At 37.2% G+C, this 20,300-nt stretch overlaps 2 protein-coding genes across 2 annotated transcripts in view; one reads left to right on the forward strand and one right to left on the reverse strand.

The window, feature by feature from the left end:
- The window catches only part of LOC149083693 (uncharacterized), a 38,020-nt gene extending 29,028 nt beyond the window's left edge, over positions 1 to 8,992 (forward strand). The window contains exons 9-10 of the mRNA XM_089234188.1: positions 1,578 to 2,337; positions 8,569 to 8,992. Coding sequence (XP_089090314.1) covers positions 1,578 to 2,337; positions 8,569 to 8,680 — 872 coding nt within the window. The 3' untranslated portion in view covers positions 8,681 to 8,992. The remainder of the gene's footprint in view (positions 1 to 1,577; positions 2,338 to 8,568) is intronic.
- Positions 8,993 to 14,459: 5,467 nt separating this feature from the next.
- Positions 14,460 to 20,300, reverse strand: part of LOC149083694 (sterol O-acyltransferase 1-like) — a 34,750-nt gene continuing 28,909 nt past the window's right edge. The window contains exons 9-13 of the mRNA XM_089234189.1: positions 19,235 to 19,508; positions 19,009 to 19,107; positions 18,738 to 18,867; positions 15,008 to 15,150; positions 14,460 to 14,889 (exon numbers count right to left, since the gene is read on the reverse strand). Coding sequence (XP_089090315.1) covers positions 14,827 to 14,889; positions 15,008 to 15,150; positions 18,738 to 18,867; positions 19,009 to 19,107; positions 19,235 to 19,508 — 709 coding nt within the window. The 3' untranslated portion in view covers positions 14,460 to 14,826. The remainder of the gene's footprint in view (positions 14,890 to 15,007; positions 15,151 to 18,737; positions 18,868 to 19,008; positions 19,108 to 19,234; positions 19,509 to 20,300) is intronic.

The raw sequence follows: 20,300 nt of genomic DNA on the forward strand, positions 1-20,300 counted from the left end.
AAATGAAATTTATCACCACACATTACGTCTAACTATGATCTACCAAATCAACACGTCCAGTCTATGCAACAGGCATCTTCAACCTATTGCTCGCGGCCACCACAATGCTCCCCGAACCACCCAGAGTGCTCGATACTCATGTCCGATTTTGTGCTCGCGAGCACTTGATCAGCAGTTCCAATTAACCAACTTGTACACATTGCATTCAATTATTGAAATCATCCTAATTTCATGCATTCGTATGTCAAACTTGCTGTAAGGGCAGAGGTAGATTTTACGGTGGTCGCCCTGACTTCTGAAAGGCCCCGAAATACCAAAACTCCACACTTTTTCTAATTTAAGGGGCCCAATATTTTCTTTTGTGCCCAGGGCCTTCACCGACTTCAATCTGCCACTGTGTAAGAGTGCTCTTCTTTTGATAATGAGTACAGGCAGTGCTTGCAACTAGAAAAAGGTTGAAGACTTCTGCTATGGAAAGTACTGTTCAGGCCATGCTCCAGACGTCCTCTCTGAGCCCTCAAAACTGACTCAACTGATCTTTTATATCTGATTGTCCTTACATCAAGAAGCAGCATTAGTGGATTTGGAAAAAATATCGAAGGGAGAACTAATCTATTGCTGGGACGCTCATACTCCCCAGGTAGAGCCGGGATTTGACTAGACTATTAACTGAGAGATGAAGCAATCAAGCTATGTTCTATAGTGGCAGCTGCTGAAGAGGTGTCTAATCACCGCCAATCAAGCTAGATTTACATATCCTGAGAATTCCTTTTCTTCAATTCAGAAAGATGACATGCAATCATAAAACCACGTTCATTAAGTTTAAGCAATTAGGTAGGCGTTTCCGGACAACGACACAATATCAGTCGGTGACTTCCTACAGATAATGGATAATTGTGATATTATGGTGAGAAAAATAATTATTTATTAAGATTATATCAATCAATAAGCACTATTCTGAATGGGGATGGTCTCTCTCCACCTGCCGGGGACCCATACCATTACAAACTGGATACTAAATTCTGAGGTTTATTACTAGCTACACTTTTCAACAGCTGACTGACCAATAATTGCAGTGTGTGCTTAATTGCACATGTTTTTTTGCAGTCCTTCGGGCTCTGTTTGTTCTGAATCGCTGATCTTCATCTCTAGACATAAAGATGCCATTGGTGGGACAGCACTTTAATATTCAGTACAATCAATCAGAACAAACAGCGCCTGGTGTGTTTAAAAAACGCACACTATTTGATCAGCTGTTGAAAAATCTTCGACTTCTATCTAAAAACAATTTAGTATCCAATTATGAAGACACTTCCTGATGATGCCAACCATTGGTGTTGGAGAAGCAGTGCAGGGATGAACTCATACTGGCGATGACACAATTTGCCCCAAAAACTTCTTTTCCACATGGTGAAAATGTTTTCTATTTGTCCATGATGAAATGAAATTTCTTAGTATATTCAGGACTAACTTTAGAATCTACTTACTCAAGAACAGGAAGTATGGTCACATATTATTATAATTGCTGAATGAAACATGTATGCAAATTAATCTGTCACTCGTTTCTTCTTTGTCAGATTCCATTGGTCAGAGGAAATGTACGAGACAGAGAAAGTTGAATCCCAAGTACAACTCTGATGAATATACTTCTATCTTTAGTGAGCCGAGAAATAGTCTGAGCAAACTTAATGCTTCTGAAGACGTGACCTTCGGAGCACATGACTCTGATGTCTCAGAGGCGAGTAGCAGTGTTTCTGCTGATAGCATTGTCCGGAGAAGGCAGGAAAACTCGAGAGTGACAAGATCAGCCAAAAGAGCTGCTAGTTCGGACTCTCACCTGTCTGATTCCGATATTTCAGAAATATCAAGTATGAGTTCTCAATCAAGATCGAAAAGAAAGAAAAGGAGGAAGTCCAATGATTCTGAGCCATGCTACAAGGTAACATTAAAATTGGCCAAAATCAATGATTCTGATAGTGAAGAGGATAGACGAACCCGGACTCGATCACAATCTGAAAAGGAACAGTCCCAAGTGGACAAGACACCAAATAATGTTGTCACAAATGCCAATAAGAAAGACAAGTTTTCGGACAAGGACAAATATTCTGAGGTTAAAGCCACTTCGAAAAAAGGGAAGGTTCCAGTCGAAAATAACACAGTCCCTGTCACTAGACAGAGTCGTAGGATTCAAGAAGCGGAGAGTGAAAAGCCTCAAGAAAATAGTGACAGTAGTGCTGAGAAGATCACTAGAAATGTTCGTGAAAGGAGGGGTTCTTTGAATAATGCAGTGAGTGAACAATCGAAAGATTTAAACTCAAAGAGAAACAGTGTATCTAAGTAAGTGGAATGACGTCCAAGTAGTATGCTCTTTGCTTAGAGTTATATTGAAGTAGTCACTTAGAAATTCTAAATGCAATTTTCACCTTCTTCAGCTGATCTTATTGGTATGTAGCATTTGTTCTTTAATCTCAATACTGTAAGCCAGTGTTTCTCAAACTTTTGTCTTCAACCAATCCTTTGCCTTAGTGGACATGTATCCATGGCTCCCCAGAATAGTCTAACAAAGAACCGCTTCATGGTATTGACTAGGCTCATTAATACGGACTGCTCACAGCAGCGCCGCATTTGAGAACCACTGCCATATGCTATGAAATAGAAATACTGTTAGAGACAGCAGGGCACACGCAATAAAGATTGTACCCTGCCATGGACTTATTTAATAACAATACGGGGAATGTGAGAATTGCATTGAAACCTATAACCAAAAACGTCACAAGAAAGTTGTGGTGGAGGCATGAGAAGCAGAAATGAGCAAGACGAAGAAAAGGGAGAAAACATTTGTTGGGCATTATTACAAATGGAGTTTTAGATACCTCTCAATGCCTCATAATCAAACAAATTTTAATGCACAGGTACAAACGAATGGTGGCTTGATAAATCTCTGTGTAGGGAAGCATTCTCGATAGATTTATTGAGTAGCTCTTGCATTGCCCTCAGCCATTTCATACACTAGATGTATGTCTACCAGTCCATCGTTCATATACTTATGCATCTTTTTATATGGCAACTACAGCTCAAAAGTGGAAACCAGAAATTTTCCACAGCTAACTGATGTGAAGATGAATTCAGGAAAGAAAACTCAACTGCCCCTGTGCGGAACGAATCCATGTCCTAATGGCATGGATTCGTTCCATGCCATTAGGCATCCATGTCCCATGTTTCTAATGGCAACACCAGCCATCTTGTCGCGACATGAACATGTCCATCGAGCATTTTTCTATGATGACAAGCTCCAATGATCTCAGGCCAACACTGAATATTTGCAGAGGTGCAAAAAATGATTTAATGAAAAAAAAAATTATTAAGCACTTATATATTTAAATGGGGTGGGCCCTTTTCCACCTGCCACAGGTCTGTACTATTACACAAGTGAGTGCGCTAGACCTCTATGCTACAAAGGCAACAAGCCTCTTTCTTCAAAGCTTATGCACACTGAAATAGGCATTCTTTCCTACAAACTGAGCATAACTCTGGTCTATTGCTGCAGGAAATTTACTACCGATTGAGTTGTGCCGGAAGTGTGAGTATGTAACAGTGTGAGTGCGTATATAGTGTTGTATGTGAGTTCTTAGTGGTGTAATCTATATTACAAATTCTGAGTGAAGTGTGATGTTTGAATATATGTATTGTTGTAGGCCTGTTGCTTTCTGTGTGCGAGACTTTTTCAACAAGGGGATTGGTTTGTGTTCGTGCTTCGAAGTTGGGAACCACAGAAAACCAACTTCGGCCAACCACCACTGCGGCGGCAGTGGGGTCTGAACTCACTAAAAGAGGCAGAGTTGGATTTTCTTTCCTGAATTAATTTTTGCATCAGCCAGCTTTGGAAAACTTCATACAAATAACGAGTGACATCATCTTCAGATTAGTTGTCCTCTGGTGGCAATGTCAGTATTTGTGGGCTGTTGGCTGAGTTAGGGTTGGCTGTCCATGTACAGCCCTGTTCAGCACATACAAGCTCTAAGGAAAGAGGTTTGTTGTCTTTGTAGTATAGTGGTCTAACATGATCGATGATGTGGGTTAGTTTTCCTGCAAAGGCAGTTGAATTTTCTTTTTCTGAATTCACTGTAACATCAGGCAGCTGTGGAAAACCTCATATGAATAACGGAGAGTGACATCATCTTCAGAAATTTCCCTGAAACAGTGCTACCTACTTTTTTATTGTATCGTCCAAGTGTCATTGTAGTAAGATGTTTATCTACCACCATGAAGGTTGTTGCCAATTCCCAGATTGAAACCGGGTGAAGAAGATAACAAATTTTCCCTAATGAGCTTGAAGCGACCATAGATAGATGCCGCCTTCATTTCCAACCCAACTCATTAGTGGCTGTAAATTGTGATGTAGTGATATGGCTGGAGTTGGTGAAGTAGTAGTAGTGATGGTTTACTGTGACATGGATTCCTTATTTAAATCCCCTAAATGTTTGCAATAATATTTTTAAGATACATTGTTATAGTTATCTATTGTATAGTTATATGTAAAAAATAAAAATAAATTGCACACATTCTCTGATCACCAAATGGCAACAACAAAATAGTAGAAAAGGCAAATATTTTTGCCTTTAGGATCTACTGACATTAAAAAAAAATTAAGTCAAACCAGTGGTTCTCAAAGTGTTTATCGTAGCTCCTAGTAGGAACATCACCGGCTTGTGTCAGGGTCGTTGCGGAGAATTGTTGATACTGATGTGTGCCTGATCAGTGCTTTGAAGCGGTTCTTTATTAAAATATTCTGGGGAGCTGCAGATGAAATGCTGACTGAGGCAAGCGAGTCGCAGGTGGCACTTTGAGAACCAACAAATTAGTGGATTTCTATGAAGCTAATAGCGCACGAAATCCCTAAAAAAAAAACTTTCCTGTTATAGCAGCCTAGGCAAGAGAGGGAACTGATTGGGTTTCTTTTTTATTGTTATTAGTATTAATGCCAAGATTATATTAATATTATTATCCTTAGTTTTATTTATATATATATTTATTTATTTAACGTGCTAATTTGTCCTTTCACAAAGTACTTTCCTTTTCTTGCAAAGACCACTACTTCTGGGAATCACCTAACTGGAAGTAGTCACACATTTATTTCATTTACAAAAGAGACATGCAGACGGTCTTGACCATACAAACAACAATCCATTGCCAACAAACACATAAAGAGGTAAAAAGTTGAAATTATATTTCTTCATCTAATGCAAGATGGCACAAAAATCGCAAGCAGTTGATTTGTTTCGGAGGGAGGGGGGGAGCAGAAAATTTTTCAAGCTGGGACATTAGGATATTTCGCTATATTTCCAAAAGTCCTTTTGAATTTCTACATTCTCCCAAATTTCTAGAAAAATACTGGGCAAATTGTTTTGAAATTTTGGTCACGTGAACCTTATGATTGTACTCACAATTTGCAGTGAAAATTTAGTCATGAATGCATTTATGGCAAAAAGGACAAAAATTAAATAAGAAAATTTTTTTTTAATCAACCCTTTATGATAAAAAAACAAAGCTGCTAATGATTTGTAACTTTCACAAAATATTGCACCAACTCTATGCAATACTTGTGTGCATTTTTGTGAATTTTTAAAAAATATTAAAATAACATGGTCATCACATATTCCCAAGAGATCTTTATGATCTGTCCAGGGAATTTGTTAGTGTTAGTAAACATCCATACCTGAACTGGGATTCAAACCCATATATTCACAAAAGATATATTTCACCAAACACCAACTCTGGCCGTATCGCTATATTGCAATTTACTGCCATTAGTGAGATGGGTTGGAAGTGAAGGCGCTGTCTATCGGTGGTCGCCTCGAGTTCGTTAGGGAAAATATCTTATCTATATCCTCCCTTGGGTTCGAACCCGGGACCCAGACAACAACCTTCACGATGGTAGACGAGTATCTTACCACCATGCCACTCGGGCACCACAAAAGATATAAATTTCCGATATAAAAAATTCTAATTTTCATTGCATGCTTTTTGCTTATAACTAGGGGTGGGACAAATATCGATTTCGCCAAATATTCGCTGCCAAATACTGAATATTCGGTGGTCGAATATCACAATTCTCTTAAAATTCGTCGAGATTATAAACAAAATTTATTGGTAATTTCAAATGATTGATATTAAATTTTAATCATCAAATTTATTATTTAAATAATTATTCAAAAACTGGTAATTAAAAATTCCAGTTTGAATTGGAGGATTTTCATTGGCATGATACTGACAATCGGATTTCATGAGTTGCATTGTATTTTAATATTAGCAATTGTACATCTAATTAAAAGAAAATGTCAACCATTACTAGTAATGCATCATAAAAAATTTAGAACTTAGTTTTCCTCTTTGTGGGGGAGGATTTTCTTTGCCCCTTTTGACTCTTTCAATTGCTCATTGTGTATCTTGTCTAGGTACAAACTTCAGTAGTGAACTTGTGTATAATTCATGCTCACTTCCATCTTATGGTAGTAGGATTCTATTTTAAATTTCATGTTTTCCCCAATCTTAGAATTTCACCCCGCCATCACCTCTTTTGCAGAAAGGCATACACACCACACAATAAAATATAATCAGTAAAATTTTAATTTATGGGAAAAAATTCCAATTAATATAATTTTTAAAAATTAGTTTATTGTACATAGATTATGCACACAGATATTCAATATAATTAATTAATTTGTGATTATTATTGACACAGATATTCAACTGAATACCTAAGCATTATTTGGCCGAATAGCAAAACAGAATATCTGTCCCATTTCTACTTATGACATGCGTAGTTTTCAACCAATTTTCATGAAATTCACAGAAAATCTGGCACTATACATGAGATACCATGTGTAGACATTTGGAATTTGATAATTCCTTACTCAATGAGATATGAGTATTTTTAGTATGCAACTTGTATAAAAATTCCACTTGAATGTTGCGAAAATTCAGAAATATATACGTGATATCGTGAGCTGTAATTTAAGTTACTGGCTAGGATACCTGGATTTTCCACAAATATGTATTTTTGGTTATTTTCTGTCGTTTGATTATTTTGTTCAGTTGCTTCATTTTGATGTCATTTACATGTGTTATGTTTGAGCATTTCTCTTATCAAACACATGTCTTTGCTCATTCGCATCAAGCTGTGGGCTTATTTTTGAAATAATTAAATTACACAAAGTAATCAAGATACAAATTCATGTGTGTGTGCAAAATCCCCTATCATCCAGGTACTCTCAGCCAGTAATTTGAATTGCAGCTCATGATATCACATATATATTTCTGAATTTCACAACATTCAACTGGAATTTTCATATGAGTTGCACTATATGTATCTGGCAACCGAATTGTGGAAAAAAAATCAATATTTCCTGTGCACGCACAATTAAAAATTACACTGATCTACAAGGTTTTTCTAACATGGAAAAATTTAGCTTTTCTTTCAAACAGCTTGTCAATTTCATGTCAGTTTACATATTTAGGCTATGCATATAAAATGATACTAGAAATCATGTTTATATTTTTTTGCTATCTAAAACTTGGGGAATGACATCACTGATTTTATCTTTAATTGCAACCACTTTCTCCGTTTTTTTAACTGAAAATAAACACATGATTTATGTTTATATACAACATCTAGTCGAAAAATAGAGCTAACTCAATGTCACTAATGCATCAATGTTCCAAATAAGTTTTTCTATAGTTTCGCTGCCATCAGTTCACATTAAATTGGGGCTGATCATAGGTGCACACGGGGGCATGGGGACTTATGCCCCCCCCCCCCAAAGACAATAAAAATTGAAAATTGAAAATATTTAATGGAATCAAGGCAGGTGGGACCCCTTCAATGATGAGCGATTACTGTTTGTTCGTGCAGAAAGAAGACAACATGATACATAAGAGAAAGAAATTAATTATTTTTATAAAAAAACTGAAGAAATGAGTATAAATTTTGTTTTGTACATATGCATGGGCACTCTATGGATATTATATTTATGTGTACGAGGAAAGCTTTTTTTTTATACTCATCGAGAAGTTGATGTGCTTAACCCTCAATATGGGGCTTCCTGCGCTAGCAATCTTTTTCTGTGGCCATGTCACTGTATCTGTTGTACCCTGCATCAGGGAAGTTTCTGACAAGGGCAAACCGGGTATCGAACTTGTGATACCTCTAAACATCCTTTGGTACTTTAGGTGAGCATCTTATCAACCTGTGCTACCGCTCCCAAAATATATACCATCTATAAAGATACTTTTCTCCAGTCTCTAAGTACTGTTATACAGGAATTTTACCATATAAGGTTAATGTTTGGGCCTGGATGTTATTTCTGTATATGTAATTATCTTGTCTAGAGGCCCTTCCTCAAGCTCAGGCTCCGAGGGCATTGCCCCAGTCAGCCTTGCATAGTTATGGCTTTTGGTAGTACGTTAATTTTTTTCTTCAATTTGCCAAGCCCTGGCATATATAATTGAGTAAAGTTTTTGTTCACTTTTGTGTCATTCATGCAATTTCATTTCTATTGTGAATTATAGATCAGAATCCTCGCAACGTTCGTCTTCACGATATGATATCTCAGACTTGTACAAGCCTCGGCCCGTGATTCCTTCGAGCACCCGGAGAAGCAGAGCTCATAGTCCTACCTAATAATATGTTTGTAAAACTGTCCAAATTATGTGTGCATACAGACATTGATTGCTTTCTGTTTCGCAACAAAGTTGCAACTAAACATATGTGTTATCTCATTGCTGCGCATAAAACTATGCATTTCGATATTTGTGACAAAAAAAAAGCAGCAATATGAAAATATTTTGTGTATAGGTATTAGTGCTGAACAATCGATAAAAATCTATTCGGTGTGTTTTTTTATATCAATCAAGTGAATGCAGCGTTCATGCTCGTCCTTGTTTAAATTTTTCTTAACTCAGTTTATTTTTACAATAAATCTCACTTCAGGTTCGTCATGGCTTATTCTTATTGTATATTAGAGTAAAGAAATAACCACATGTGAATTTCACTTTTTTATTTCTGCCATCAGAACAACATAAAACCTGGAGACTGTAAACCGCAACTGTTGAGCCACACGCGGCTCTTTAAGTGTGTCTCTAAAGTAAAATTTGAAAAAATAAAATTATTATAATTTTATTTATTAAATTTTGTTAAAGTTTTTGCAACTGCTGGATTTGATGAGCAAAGACTCGTGTTGCCCACAGCTTCTTGGACTTGGAACTTTTTATAATACTGTGAAACCTCGCTACAACGATACTCGATATAATAATAAATACTTCTATAACAATATTTTTTTTAGAATCTTGTTTGGAATTTCCTACAGTCCAGTGTTTCCCACCCGTTCTGGACCCAAGGTCCAGCAGCTGAAATAATCTGATGGACCACTATAATTCGCAGGAAGAGTAGTTAGTGCCGTCTTAATTCATGGGCTCATCCACACACGGCCCTGGGGCCTCGTGAAATGAGATCTGGTTGAAATTTTCTAGTGTAAGTATGTAAGTTAGAAGGTAAAGAATTACCACCATGTAAGGGACCTCAGAAAAATTGCTTTGCTGGGGGCGGGGCATGATGATCTTAAGATGACTCTGAGAGTAATGTGACCATACGTCCCTACCTCTACTTTACGGTATATTCTCGTGTGGTTTTCGATTTCTTTTATTTAATTGTGTCATCAATGAAGCTCATTTGAATTTATAATCTTCACTTTAATCATGAACTGAGATAATTTTGACAACTTAAAAATTATGGCTATAATTTATACATAGGCCTACACATCACATATATTTTTATTGCTCAACATTTTTTCAATTCACTGCAATTTGCGCAGTAGTTCTTCATTTTCCACTCATCGGCAAATTTTCAGGAAGTTTAGCGAAAATTGGTGATTTTGGCGTTTTTGGTGGTGATTGGCGCGTCCCATGTTTTGCCGTAATCAAGTTAGCAATTATTTCCAGTATATGTGGTAGAGTTGCCAACTGCTACTGATTGGCAGTAGTTTCTATGGACGGTCGCAGTGAACTAAGGAGCTACGAGCTACTGGAGACACTCTCAATACTACGGAAATCCGTTTGAAAAAAATCTGGTTTTTTGAGTTTCTTGCGGTGTTTTACTAATTTTTTTTTACCATAACGATGATTATCTTAACCATAACGCATGTGATAGAGTTCGAGAGAAGACAAACGTTTTGTGCGCGGAAGGCAACCTGTAAAGCCGCGTCTAAACTCTACTCGAACCTAAACGTGCAAAAATCTGTTTTCCGTCAAAACTGCGCACGTTGTGGGCTAAAAACGTTATTGAGTGGTTCAGCGCAGTGGACCCGGCTTCTTTTGCAAAGTGCATCGTAGGGCCATCTTAGCCCCCTGATCAAGTGATTTTTCTAAAGCCCTACCTGATGAATTCTCGAAAATTTTAACCGGTTCTCGTTTTTGTGAGGCCCTCTTTTTCTTGAGGTGCCCGTGTGGGCCCATGCGTTAAGACGGCACTGGTGCATGGTCGAGCTCGCGGAACTTGTGTCAGAAAGAATGCTTCATCGTAGGTGCCGTAGGAGCTCTAATACGAAGAAAACGGGGGATACGGAAGAAAACTAGGGTTGCTATTCGTCCGTATATACGGTCCACAAGGGCATATGCAGGTTGGGATTGCATTGAATATTCATCATGAATTACTAAAGCGACTTCGGGAAGTTGTTTCGGGATATGGGAGGGGGGCGGGCTCATCTTGCCTGAGCCTTCTAGGTTCCAGTGCCAATGAGGTGCTGTATTTAATGAACTTTCAATTAAATTAAAAAAAAAAATTGACTTTTTGAGTGATTATTTTTTATTGTACTACGATTATGTTGTCCTGCCCCCCCCCCCTCCCCATGGCAAAGCTGAACATTCATCACTACTGACAAGCTTTAAGCCAATGTTGGCATGTCTGTATGTGGTCACCCTTGTCAGGATGAAAGTTTTTTTCAGTGAATACCATTTTTGCCTACGGCGATTTGCCTTATTTCTCAGTGCTTTAGAAATTTTACAATTTCCCATATTTCCCCCAATCGGACATTGTATGAAGGTCTAATTTTTTTTTTATAAGGAATCCATAGGGTATTGCCAATATCAACTATAACAATGAACTGAATATTATTTCATTCAATTAGTTAGTCAAGTCTGCCTGCGGAACAACAATGCCATTGTTCCAGACCAGGAGGTGAACTATCTCTGCGGTCCTTACTCGAAAAAAAGTAGTAGAGCGCCGATTAGTCCTTTAGCTAGCTGGTAGTTGGACTTTTTGATACTATCTCTAAGCTAAGGACTTTTTTTTTAGTAGTTAGGGCCGCAGCTAAGGACTGTCGAGCACCATTAGTTAAGCGGAATTGGTCCGTTCAAGGTTCATAAATGCTGCTATAGTCTCATTTTAAACTCCTCTTGAAGCAAAAATATTTTTTATACTCGCCTTCAATATATTTTAAAATTTCTCATCACTGTTTTTTCTTTAAAGGATGTTTAAGAATATCGGTATTTTGCCCTATCTATATATACCGTCCGAAAGTCCTAATGAAGTTGTCATGAAGCTACTTTCTGTATAGCTAGGGTGACCATACGTCCCGTATTTCCCGGGACAGTCCCTGTATTTTCTCTTTTTTTGGCCGTCCCGACTTTTTGGCAAAAGTGTCCCGGTTTTTCCCGTATTTCACACTAAGCCTACTTGAATTTTTATTCTTTATTGAAGTCGAAGATTGAAATTATTTTTCAACTCAAATTATTTCATGATAGTTACAACTATATATGGGATATTAATCTCCCACATTTGCCTTGTTAAACGTTTTTTTTTCGTGGAATACATTTTAATCCACTGCAATTCGCAGTAATGCAACATTTCCCGCCATTGTGATTTTCCGTAATTTCAACAATATTTGGCAACTTTGTTTGGTTTTGGCGTCGTTTTTTGTGATAATTGGCAATGTCCCGTATTTTCCCGCATTTGGAATCATGATATCCCGTATTTCTCTCAAGAAAATATGGTCATCCTATGTATAGCAAACAAATGTATTGTGCGAGAAACTACTTTGCAGGATAAAACAACTAACTGAATTTTCTTAATCAACTAACAGGTTCCTAGTGACCTGGAAAATCAGGAAGAGTCAGGGAATCAAAAGTGGTCAAGGGAAAGCAGGGAAAATGTAAAATATTTGGCAAAATCAGGGAAATATGCCAGAGGCGCCGATATGAAGAAAACATTGGGAGCTGAAAGTTGCTGGTTGTCTCGTATATACAGGACTCAAACGCGTAGTAAGAGAGGGAAGGTGCATTGTTTTTCAGAAATTATTGGGTTTGGGGGCTCACAGCCCTCTTACAAAATTTATTGGGGTGGGGATGGGGGCTCAAATGGCCTCAGCCCCCTAGGTTCCGGTGCCTATGAAATATGCAAGTATTTGATAAAAGTTCTGTAAAGGGGAAAAAAGCTCCAAAATCAAAAATTTAGAATGTTAGGATTTTTAATTATATATATTTTTTCCAGAGTTTTTGGCAGGAAAATGACCAAACAGATTTTGCTGGGAACCCTGATCAATTAAAACTTTTTTGTTTCGAATAATTTCTTACAAATGTATTTTATCATGGTACTAACAAGGCCGATTCGGAAGTGATGCCAACAACAATATAAATTTGGTAGTGCCTAGTGATGATGCTACCTCTCAATATATTAGATAACTTTTCTGCAATAATATCTTTTCTTCATCCAGAGAGTATCGATGTATCGAGGTTTCACTGTGTACAGGGTTGGCCAAAAGTCCATTGCACCTTTTTGAGAAAATCAATTTTACGGAAATCACTCAAAATTGGCAATATTAGTATGATCTGTAAGAAAATGCTTGTCATCATCAAGAAGAGTCGCTATCAATAAAATTTAATTAATAATAGCGGAAGATTTCGGGCACATAGATGTCACTATATAGTTCATATTTTCCGACCGTTGAACACTTGAAGACATCCACATCGCATCATTAATCGAAATTCTAAATTGTGATCCATGTTGGGAAATGTATGAGCTGAAATTAAATATCGTTTGGATGTGGCTCGAGGTACAAAAGGTGCTTAAAAAAAAAGAGCATCTGAACTTTAATATGTTGCTGTACTTGACTGTTTGACAGCGCTGTCATAGAACGCATCGAGTGCTGGTTTTGCCATTAAACGTCATGTCTATCGTGGATGGCTGGTTTTACAAATCAGAAACACGCTTACGGGAATGGTCTACTACTTTACTGTATACCAACTCCGGTCATACATCGTCATAACAGGAATGGTCTGGAAACCCAAAGAGTGTAACGTGAGTCTTTTTGGACAAGATATGTGCCAGATTGGAACAAGCTATACAGTTGCGCTATGGGCCGCTGTGGTGGTCGAGTGGTCATAGTGACGGACTCCATCGCGGGGACCCGGGTTCGAGCCCCACCGTCGCCATAGTGGTGGTCGGCTGAAGTTGGTTTTCCGTGGTTCCCAACTTCGAGGCACAAATGCGAGCCGATCTCCCCGTTAAAAAGTCTCGCCACAGAGAGCAACAGTCCTACAAACAGTAAAAATATTCAGTCATTACACTTCACTCACTTCACTTCTGAGATATAGATGGCAGCACTGAAAAATCATACACAATACTAGATACGCACTAAGACTGTTAGGTACACACACTTACACTTCCGGCACAACTCACTAGGTAGTAAATTGCCCATGGCGATAGACCTGAGTTGTGCTCGGTTAAAAAAAAAAAAAATTTGCACTGTGGGCCACTTAAGTAATCTGTAAATGCGCCGTGGGTCACTCAAGTAATCTGAAAATGTGCCGCATGACACTTAAGTGCTCTCGAACTGTGCCGCAGCTCACTCAAGGGATCTGTTAAAGTACCTTGGACCACTTAAGTGATGTGGAACTGCACTTGGGTCCCTTAAATGATCTGGTAATGTGCCGCTTAGTTCATTTTTGCAAAATTAGGTTTGAGTTTAAGGGCCACATCAGATTGCTCTGAGAGCCACATTTGGCCCGCGGACCATGGATTGAGCATGTATGATTAAAATGAACTGGCTTTTTAAACTTTCTGCTGTAGAGACTCCCAAATCTTCATTGGATTTCCAACACATTATTTTCATCAATGCAGTGCTTAAAAACAATATTACTGAGAGTTGCTTTATTTGAAGGTCTGATGCCTATTCCAGTAAACCTGTGGCTCTCTAGGGAAGGCTGCCGTTGTAGTTTGGAAATCTCCCCTGATCTACAAAATCCAATGGAAACTTGTAAGATTGATCAAAATGGTACGACATTGTGCTATGTTTAATTTTAGATTAAAGAAACAATTGTGTGCCAATATTGTTTTTCATCAATCGGACGAAAAGTAGAAGCGTGGTGTGTTTTAATTAACGTGTTACATATTCTTCTCAAGCATAACATATATTATAACGTATTTATTCATAAAAAAATTATTCATATTTTCAAATATTTTGGCACTTTATACTGTACATTGGTCTTGATCGCACATGGCACAAACGAGTAGTTTCTTCTTTGGTGTTTGAGTCACTTGCTACAAAACTAATTTTGTTTTCTCTGCCATTCATTTGATCGAGCTGCTTCTTTTTTTTAAATGGTCCTCATAGTCTATTATCTCAAAGACAATATGAGAGATTTCGCTATTCGCTACTTTTTTTTCTCCACACTCACTCAAATCTGTCTTTTTAAAATGAAAAATAGATCGCTCCTAGTGTAATTAGAAATCAAAATGTAGCACAGCTGGTTCACCTGAAACGAATGATGAGCGCATTATGTTGAGGCCATTATTCTGCATGAGAGAAACCTCGGTACAATCATATCCATTACTTGATCCTGTAATTAGAGAAACATCACAACAAAAAAGTTATGTATTGCGGATCGTCATGATTATGAAATACATACATGAAAAAAAAAAAAGAAATATATATATATTTTAGTGTCTGGTGTTTACCTCTAATGCTGGGCAATTTCTTCGTGCGTACCACTCCAAACTGTACATCATTATGAGTACTCCCCATCCCGCAAACAACATGCCCCACATGAAAGTGTTCCATGTCTGTGCTGTTCGACTTCTTGTTAAAAATACTGCTGGAACTGTAAGTATGGGAAATGAGTCACATGATTTCAAACATTTTTTTTTCTCGATAAGTAGTAATGTTGTCAATAAAATTTATGCATACAGGGATATCGAAATTAAACTTCCACATCCCAGAGGGCACTGAAAGACATTTTAATCCAGTCAACTCTGATTTAAATACCCTGAACCCTATGTGTAAACAGTGCACTCAGATTTCACCCAATCAACTCGTATGAAGCAGTTCAAGTATTACGTCATCATCGATGGGGGGGGGGGGGTTACCGATTTGCTGACTTTTGATGACAAGGGGGGGAGAGGGGGGTTTGGATAATGCTTACGTCATCAACCACCCTTTATGAAAATATGAGTTAGGATTCAGAGGAGCAGAGTTGATGACGGAATTTTGCTGACAAGGGGGGGGGGGGGAGGGCAAAAATGGCTAAAAATTGGCTTACGTAATACTTGAACGGCCCCTATGATGTGACGGAATATCACGGCAATGGAATTAAATGGCCCAGTTACAAAGGAACGTGAACATCACTAATTGATTGGGTTGATAGAAAAAATGGTGCAAAATTCGGACTATAAAGACACTCTAAATAATATGCACGCTATTATTTAAGGCCAAAAAGGACGTATTGAATGTTCTAAAAATTATTTTTTTAGCAGCTATGCGATCTTTGGAAAACAACGTGATCCTTACGCATTCCCAAGAGACCCGCAAGATCTGTCTATGGGAATTTTTTTAGTGTTAGTAGACATCCATACCCGAATCGAGATTCGAACCGGGACCTACACAGTCAGAGGCTAGCTCCCGAACCACTGTACTGCCAGGTGGCAAATAACAACGACGCTGCATACAATTTTTGTATTATTTTTATACAGTCAGACCAGCTTATAATGAGTCTGGATTTAAGAAGCAAATTAATGAATCTTGTTTGGTACAAAATGATAATTGTATAGCAATTCTATTGCTTTTTGTAACCACCCTTGAAGATGTAACCGTACTTTGATGAAGGATGATTGTCAATCAAATATTTAGACGAAACGTTTATCACATTTTATTAAGTTTATTGCCAATGTGCACCAACAGCAACACTAGTCTAGAAGGAAGGAATGAGCATGGAAAATGAAGATAAGAAACTAACCAATCAGAATAGAAAAAAATTGGTTGATTTGGCAGTTGCTGAATTTTCAGTAGAGTCCATGTGTTCAAAGTGTAAGGATTATCGGAATGTCCAAAAGAAACGTTTTCACGGTCAAAGTCAAATATAAATCATTAAACGGAAGGTTTTATAGGTCAAATCTATATATATAAAATTTCTATATATATAAAATTGATTTTCTGTCTGTCTGTGTGTGTGTGTGTGTGTGTGTGTGTGTGTATGTTCTCTATACAAATCTACAATTTTATATCGATCGTCGCCAAATTTTGCATGTATACCAAATGGGACCCGACTTCAACGATAGGCTTCTTTAAAATTTCGTCAGAGCAAGGCAAATGCCCCAAATGGGCAAAAAACTGTCCGGCAACAATGGTTTTTGGGCCTCAACAATCACTTTCCAAACGTTTACTTTGGTTGCCGTGGTTCCCTAGCAATGCTTCAGACGAGTGTATGCCTTTACAACGGTTTGTCACTTCTTTAATCCTGTTAGTACATGTATAATAAATTTATATTTAATTATTTATATTTTATTTCAAGATTTACAGATGACTGGATGTTGTGAAGATATTTGTTATTTGAGATGTTAATTTTTTAAGGAAGGAAAAAACTCATCTCTGCCTCTACCGGGAGTCGAACCCGGGTCCCTCGATTGCCGGACGAGTGCTCTGACCACTAAGCTACAGAGGAGATAGAGATTTTCCTTCGCTAGAGCGTATATTTTTTCCTTCCTTAAAAAATTAACATCTCAAATAACAAATATCTTCACAACATCCAGTCATCTGTAAATCTTGTATTAACAAGTGGAGAGCGACATTCATGTCATATATATTTTATTTATTTTACATGTATAATAATTTATGCCTTTATAATGGTTTGCCACTTTTTCAATCCTCCCAGTAATGAGGCTTATGGAATAGACGTCATAATCATCATCAGCATCAGTTTGAGGGTCAGGTAAAGGATGATTCCCATAGAAATCAGTGTAAAAATTGCCGATTTTACTGTAGAAATGCGGAAATTTGGTGGGGTTTTTTGTCCCATCAATAATTTTAAAAATTGAAATATTCAGTTCGCTTAGAGATACGAAGCCCAGGAGATTAAATATGAAGTACATAATTAGCCGGACCTACTTTTGAGGTGGATATTCATGCAATAACATTGATTTCAACTTTTTATTTATATCTTCTCAAGCATGAAAATTAATGTCTCCGTATTGTCTTTTGATATTTATTTGCATAAATTCATGTGGGTTAGGATATTTTAAAATTAGTTATGAGCCCGTAAAAAGTGGATCGAAAAAATTCCACAGCTTTAGTTAAGCATTTTTTGGAAGCTGAAATAGGCAGATGGGTAACTTGAAGTTCAGGCGGGGGGGGGGGGGGTTTATCGAAATACCTAGCGCCCCTTAAAAAAGGAAAATATATATTCATTTCTACGTTTCTGTAAATCTAAATTTGTTTATTTCATGAATCGCGCAGGAAGTCGCCATATTGGTTAACTTGGACACGGTTTATATGTCCCTCAAGAAAAAGAGAGAGAGATATCACGTGATCCAAAAAAGCCTCATTGAAGAAACCCGGGCAGCGCCGGGTATTACAGCTAGTATCAATATAATCTTATAGATACTTGCTATAAGCACCTAATTTCTGATTACTTTTTACTTGAAAATGGATTTAGCGAGAAAAGATTTTTAATGAGTATCTTCACTGAAAATGAGCTCCTCGTCATAAACGGGTCCGACTATAGATTTTGCGCCATCATTTGAAATGTCTGTTGTCAAAATTTCGTACCATTGTGACCATTAGAACTCTTTTTAAAGCCCTCTAAATCATTAGTTTATAATTTTGATAACCCTATATAAATATATATGTTATGGTTAATGTAATAAATTGGTTATTATGCATACTTACCAATCGTCTTGGTAAGTTTGATAAATTTATCCTTTTATCGACAAATGCATAATACCCAAGCATCGTTGGTAAATTTGATAAATATTTGAAATTTACCACCTTTATCTGTGATTATGAATAGTATCCTAGTGTAATTGGTGAATTTGATAAATATGAAAAAAAAATTGCAAATGAGTCTGGCATGTGTGAGGAATACAGTCGGACACCGATGTAATAACAAATTTTACGATCGTACCCTGATATAAAATACAATACGTATGTATGAATTACCGTGTATAGTATATCATATAGTATGATTTATCATGTTTATCAACAACGTGATGCTTAGGTATTATGCATAATAGCAGGCAAAAGTGATAATTTTTTAGTACTTATTAAATTTACCAACGACGCTTGGGTACTATGCATAGTCTCAGATAAAAGTGATGAATTTTGGGAAATTTATCAAACCTAACAAAATGCTTAGTAAGTATGCATAATAACCGCATTTATCACATTTACCGTAACATATGTAAGAATTACCCTTACCTCCGATTAATGAATATGTGATCCCTAACGCTGGGAAAAAGAAACCCAATGCAAAGCAAATTACATATTCGTGTACCGCAGCTGATACAATGAAGACTGTCACTAATGATAAAGAGCGACTAAAGCCCATCTGTAAGAAAAGGAAGAAAGAAATTCAAATTTTATTAAATATCTGAGCCAAAGAACTTGTGGCAAATTGCGAGACATCATTGCACGGTAATTTGATTGGCATTAATTATATTTTACATTCAAGAGGAATTCGGCAACTTACTCTGTTCATTTCTCCATGGATGTAGGTGTACAGCCAGTCATACACAACAGCATTCCATCTTCGATAATACTGGGAAAAAGATGTGCTATTCCACCAATCCTAAAATATTTCAAGTAGAGTTTAGAATGTACCATAGGGTAAAGTTTGCTAGACTCATCCATAGACCAGAACAAAAATGGCTAACTTTATTTTTTTTGCATATACTGTTATATTTTATATAACTTACGGTATAGAATTGTCTATCACCGAACCTCAACATTTCCGCAAACGTATTTAGCCAAGAATGTAGAATGGCATAGAAGAGAAGGAACATCATAATTGACCCTACGAGCATGGATCCGGCAAGCACCAAAACCAACTGCCGCAGGTCGAACGGCTTGTGACCAACATTCTTGAATGTGTCAGTGATGAAGATGTGGAAGAGGCAGTAAGTTATGAAAATACAAGCGATAACTTTCATGAAGTTCTGGAAAACGAAACTCCATTCTCGTTCTTTGGATCTGTTGCATGTAAGAAAGGAAAGCAAAGATGATAATATAATACAGTGGAGATCAGGGTCATAACGTTCCCACTTAAGTTACTTTCACGCTTAGTAAGACTTATTTTCATGGTACCAACTTTTACCAAATCAATGAGGTTTCCCGTTTAAAGTATTTTTTCATGGCAGTTTGTTGAAAGGCGTTATAAGCGAAATCCATTGTACATTATTGACAATGTCATCATTAAATGCAAAACATGTTAAAAAATACGAAATCGTAAAAAAACATTTTTATAATTCTTTATTCTACAGTGTTTTTTAGAAGCATAGGCGGAGATAGACTTGGAAGTCTGGGGGGGGGGGCATGATGATGATGACGTCAATTCATATATACATTAGATCAGTCGACACCACCTTTGACACTGGGGCCCCCAATGGTTGGAAGAAATTATGCAGGGCCAGGTGAATGATGGAGCTAAAAAAGCTGATGTCTAACTGATGTCTTGAAAACTTTTTGCAATATTTTGTCAGTAAATATATTTTTTCTTGATTTATATGCAATTGGGAAAACTATAAGACCACTCCTTTCATATCCTTTATGGCTAGGTATGATTTCTGGGCACTTCTCTAAAGGCAGGATTACACTGTAATAGTTTTGTAAAAGTTCTTTCATAAAACTGCAACCAATTAGCGCATTGGTTACATTCAAGTGAATGTAGCCAATAGGCTTGTTAGTTATCTTTTCAATTTTTGTAAAAGATTTTTCATCACACTTTTATAGTGCAAGGCCGAAATTTTGCTATAAAAGTTTGAT

The sequence above is a fragment of the Pholcus phalangioides genome, unplaced genomic scaffold (genome assembly GCF_987345545.1).
Source record: "Pholcus phalangioides strain wild (caught in Gottingen) unplaced genomic scaffold, Ppha-v1.0 ptg000008l_1, whole genome shotgun sequence".
NCBI classification, from domain to species: Eukaryota; Metazoa; Arthropoda; class Arachnida; order Araneae; family Pholcidae; genus Pholcus; species Pholcus phalangioides.